Source organism: Amblyomma americanum, chromosome 1 (genome assembly GCF_052857255.1).
Source record: "Amblyomma americanum isolate KBUSLIRL-KWMA chromosome 1, ASM5285725v1, whole genome shotgun sequence".
Classification (NCBI taxonomy): domain Eukaryota; kingdom Metazoa; phylum Arthropoda; class Arachnida; order Ixodida; family Ixodidae; genus Amblyomma; species Amblyomma americanum.
Genome location: NC_135497.1, coordinates 177,289,945 through 177,295,080, shown reverse-complemented (window position 1 = coordinate 177,295,080; position 5,136 = coordinate 177,289,945). Strand labels below are relative to the sequence as shown.

The window sequence follows — 5,136 nt, the reverse complement described above, 5'->3', positions numbered from 1 at the left end:
ACCCAGGACTTGTTCAACCATGCTACTACCTCACCAGACGACTCTTGGATTACAAGTGCGGCCTATGTCAAAGTTTAGAGCCCAAGGGGGCTTGCTTCTAAACCATGCAGTGAGGCTCTTGTAGCATCCGTGGAAGTCCTAAGCTTCAGAAGGCAAGGACCAGTGTTCATCTTGCCTTCAAGTGATTTGGAACACTGGGGATGCATAACGAGCCACGCGGCATGAACAAAGAGTGAAACCTCAAGGGCATTAAACTTTTTACAAAGGCTCTACATGCACCCACTCTCCTACTCAAAAGTAACTTTTTTATACCTATGCTACATGGCACAGCTCCATGAAAACACCCCGCATCAGTGTGAATGCTCATGCAGAATACCCCAGGTATGTGAACCCATTTAAATATTGAAACATAACAGGCAACACGTTAATATATTCCAGTAAGGAAAATCTGTTTCCCCGGTTTCCCTGAGGATTCAGAGGGTTATGTTTTTTTTAATACGTTACAACACATTTCAGAAGAATGCCCCGTCTCAGCTGTCCATAAATACAATTGTCCACGGCCTTCGTCATAGCAGACTGCTTACAAAGTAGAGGCAGCAAGTGCAGCGTTATTATATTCCTGTATTTCCCGGTTTCTCTGAGGATTCAGAGGGATATCTTTGTTTTTGTTTTTTTAATACTTTGCAACACATTTCAGAAGAATGCCCCGTGTAGCTTGTCCAAAAATACAATTGTCCACGGCCTTCGTCATAGCAGACTGCTTACAAAGTCGAGGCAGCAAGTGCAGCGTTATTATATTCCTGTATTCCCCGGTTTCTCTGAGGATTCAGAGGGATATCTTTGTTTTTGTTTTTTTAATACTTTGCAACACATTTCAGAAGAATGCCCCGTGTAGCTTGTCCAAAAATACAATTGTCCACGGCCTTCGTCATAGCAGACTGCTTACAAAGTCGAGGCAGCAAGTGCAGCGTTATTATATTCCTGTATTCCCCGGTTTCTCTGAGGATTCAGAGGGATATCTTTGTTTTTGTTTTTTTAATACTTTGCAACACATTTCAGAAGAATGCCCCGTGTAGCTTGTCCAAAAATACAATTGTCCACGGCCTTCGTCATAGCAGACTGCTTACAAAGTCGAGGCAGCAAGTGCAGCGTTATTATATTCCTGTATTCCCCGGTTTCTCTGAGGATTCAGAGGGATATCTTTGTTTTTGTTTTTTTAATACTTTGCAACACATTTCAGAAGAATGCCCCGTGTAGCTTGTCCAAAAATACAATTGTCCACGGCTTTCGTTATAGCAGATTGCTTAGAAAGTTGAAACAGCAAGTATTTCGGACCTTATTTATTTTCTGCAATATTCTACTATTGTACTGTGCCTGATGCAAACAGAAGCATCACTTTTATGCACAACTCAAAGCCAAGGCGAGCATGAACTTAGTTGAAAGTTTTTGTTCTAACAGGTCGACAAGGTTTCTACGGAATGGAGAATCTCCAATTAACTCGCGAAGTGACCAGATGTGCTTATTGATGGCCGCGTGAAAATGTGACGTGGCAGCGATTAGTGCCACGTTAAAAGGGCTGTCTGAAGCCGACATTTTGCTTGACGCGCGAACAATCGTACTCTTGGAGCGCCGGCGTGCGGTCCCAATCGCCGCCTAGGCAAGGCACCGAGAGTGACCCACGAGAAAAACATTAGGGCGAAAGTTCTCGAGCAAGAGCCTTTGTGATTGAAAGAAATGTCTGGCATCCGATTGAGGCTGTGACTCGCCGGTCACTAGCCCACTGAATCGTTCCCATGCAGGAAGTGGTTTAACGGTGACTCCACGCAGCGCGTGGGGCTCTTAATGACCGCAGAAGGACTGAGTCTCTGCTTTGCGGGAGAGGGGGGCATTCTGTGTGTTTGTTCGCTTACGCGACCCTCCTTGCCGACCCCTCTTCTCGTCTCCTTCCTTCTCCTCAGGGAGTCGCGTCTTCTGTATAAAAAGCGCAGAATCCGCCCGGAGATCACCACTTGTCTGCTTCGAAAGCCATGCGACGATCGGTGAGTAGACAGGCAACGCCGACATTTCGGTGAAGTCTTCGTTCTGTGGATACGAAGCGCGTTGGAAGAGTGTGATTAATGAACTCAAAATGAGCATGTACTGCGCCTGCCTATGTGACAGCTTGTGTTACCTGACCTCGGTACAGAGGGCTGTTGCATGGACTAGGTCTCCGATAATAATCACTGCGGAAATGTTCTAATTTGCAGGGGCTGTCTGTGAGAGCACCCATATCGAAATAAGGGACCCTTGCCGGTTTCTAGAGCTTTTCTGACTTCTGCGATATACTGTGATATTCGTGAAAGGCGAGTAAATGAGGCTGCTCTTTCTTGATGCAGTGTAATAAAGATGAAATGCGCTTACGAGCTGTACGGTAAAAATACGACCGATCGTACGATTCCTTATATAATATTATTTGCTTCAGGAAGACTTTCTATATATAGAAATTGTTTTCCCTACAGAAAATATGCGCATTGTCTCGTAGTGGTGACGGCAGTATATAGGGAAAAAGAACAACAACGCGTTCTTTCGCGCAGTATGCTTTCGAGCTTTTCACACTGTCTTCATCTCGTGTAATTTAAACTGAGGGCATACATTTCCATTCAGCGACGGATGATAACTGCGTTGGAGGGTTGGAGCCCAGTTTTGTAGTTCTGTGGCCATTACGATGTGGAGGTTCGTTCAAGAAAATGATGTTTATGTTACAGGAAACGGTATAAAAAAGAAAATAAGCGCAGTCTCGAGCCCTTTGACCGGGTCATTGAAGAGTCCAACGCAGAAGAAATACCACGCGATTGTAAACAGGACATACTTCATGCCTACCAATATTCCTCACAACGGGAGGAAACAGGGCGTGCCGGAAGAGAGAAAGAAAAAAGATAGTGCTGATGAGTCATTAAACATGCCGCCAAACGATTAGCATCACAAGAGCCATTTATTTTCGAATCATTCGTTTTTCTTTTCGTCTTACAAAGAATTATAGAAGCCTAGCAAAAGTTTCCTCACGCTGTACCGATTGACGAAAGGTTATTGCTTGAGAGAGAGCGAGGCTACGGCAACCAAAGAGCGTAAAGGAGCTGTTAGTACCGGAGCATAGTGGCACAATAGATGCCCGCAGTTTATCTCCCTTCTACATACGATCATATGGCCGTCTGCCTACCGATGACAGCAAGTTCTTACTTTTGTTCCAGGTTCTTGTACTTTTTGCCTTGACGGCGGTCGCCTCAGCTGGCCTGCTGGGTGGCGGCGGTGACGATTATGGAGGAGGCGGAGGCTTCGGTGGTGGCGGTGGCTTCGGTGGTGGCGGTGGCGGCGACGACATTGACGTGGCTTCTGTGTCGTACGTGAAAACTCCCGTCGTGAGCGTCAAGTACGTCGCCAAGCCCGTGGTCAGTTACGTGGCCAAACCGGTGGCTACAGTGTCACACGCCTTGAAACCCGTGCTGACATACACGACCATCTCGAGCGGCGGCGGCGGCGGAGGAGGATTCGGCGGCGGCGGCGGCGGCGGTGGTTATGGTGGAGGCGGCGGCGGATACGGTGGTGGCGGCGGCCACGGTGGAGGATGGCCCTGGTCATGAGGGCGGATCTTTGACGCGTCCGTGTTCATCTCGTGACACAGTTCACGAGCAATCCGTCGACAGCCTTCAATTATGACCACATCAGGACTGTGCCAGTGGTGATAGGTGCCGTTCCTGCGAATCGAGCAAGGAAGAACGACGAGTCACGAAGGAAAAAGTTCATTTTGAAATAAACGACTGGCTGTTCACATTCATCTGGTTTTTGCTCCTTCAGCACTAAAGAACCACCTTGTTAATGGTCGCAGAATGCCCTTAGCATGCTGCGAATTCCTGTCAATGAACCACATTGTTATCCAGATTGTGAGTGTGAATTCAACCAAAACGGAGAAGAAAAAATTGTACTAATTTCGTCATACTTAGATATGCTATTTGGTTACAGTATGCATTTTTCCAGGTCTACCGCATGTTTTGAGTCCTCCAGTTATGAGATGGAATGACAACTATATAAAGCCCTAACTTCGGCAGGCAGCTCTCATATCTCTTTGCATGGCGACTGAAGAATGCACTGGAACCACAAAAACGTTAGCAATACAAAACCTCCTTAAATGGCTTCCAAGTTTCGTTTTCAGAACAAACTGGGTCTACAAAACCTTCTTTACTACAAGGAATTAAGATGTCGAAACAGGAAACACTACGTCAATGCCGATGAGAAGAGGAACAATGCCATCTATGCTGTCGTTTTTGAAACCATTTGCACACAATCGATGCTGCTGGATGAAGGCAGCATGCTGTTATGGCTTAATAGGTGTGGCGTTTTACTCCCAAGAATAAGGATGAGCCCACGAGTTGGATTCCAACCATTATGGCCAGCTTCGACGGAGATTGAATGCGAATATGCCCGTGTAAAGTCGGCGTCACCCTTGTGTCACACGCTCGAGCAGAGTTCACCACGGAATAAAACTGAAATTATAAAGATGCCCAAGGCTTTTGGGCGATACGCTCTTGCCCACATTGCTTTCATGTCTATGTGATTCTATGTTTGCGTAAACGTTGCAACCAAATTTAGAAGATGCCACCAGGTGCAGATTTTTATGCAGAAAAGTGCGCTGCTCGAGCGCTCTACACAAGGGTGGCGCAGCCTGCACTCTGATTTGATTGCACATCGGATATTTTTCAAAAGGTGGAAATTATAACACAGCCCTCAACTATGACTCTGCTCTAAGGTCAGATGTAGCTTTAACATGAAAACAAAAAACCTTTTGAAATCTTTCGAAAACGCGAACGATTATGAATTGCACGTTGTTAACCTATCGTATTTGTGCCCTTCCCATTCCGCACCACAAAACAAAAACAAAAAAATAATTAGGGTTACAGGCGCGCAATATTTTCATAGTGAAACAACACAAACGGGTTAAGTTTTCTTTCCTTTCGAGCTTGCTCAGTTGCACCTTATTTGCGCTGTGTGAATGAATAGTAGTCGGTCGGCAGTAATTATGGGCTTCAGCAGCGTTTGTTTAGGGCTAGCTGGTTAATGTTTTTAGGGCGCTGAAAAGTATTTCGGGCTGAAGAAAAAATATGC

General features: G+C 45.9%; 1 protein-coding gene across 1 annotated transcript; it reads left to right on the top strand.

Moving 5' to 3' along the window:
* The first annotated feature begins 334 nt into the window (after positions 1-334).
* Positions 335-3,617, top strand: LOC144114970 (uncharacterized). The gene is made up of 2 exons (XM_077649054.1): positions 335-381; positions 3,206-3,617. The coding sequence occupies exons 1-2, from the start codon at positions 335-337 to the stop codon at positions 3,615-3,617; spliced, it is 459 nt and encodes a 152-aa protein (XP_077505180.1).
* The last annotated feature ends 1,519 nt before the right edge of the window (positions 3,618-5,136 follow it).

Coding starts and splice junctions, on each gene's coding strand:
- LOC144114970 (XM_077649054.1), top strand. CDS start 335: ATGAAAACACCCCGCATCAGTGTGAATGCTCATGCAGAATACCCCAG. Junction 382..3,205: donor GCTCATGCAGAATACCCCAG/GTATGTGAACCC, acceptor TACCGATGACAG/CAAGTTCTTACTTTTGTTCC.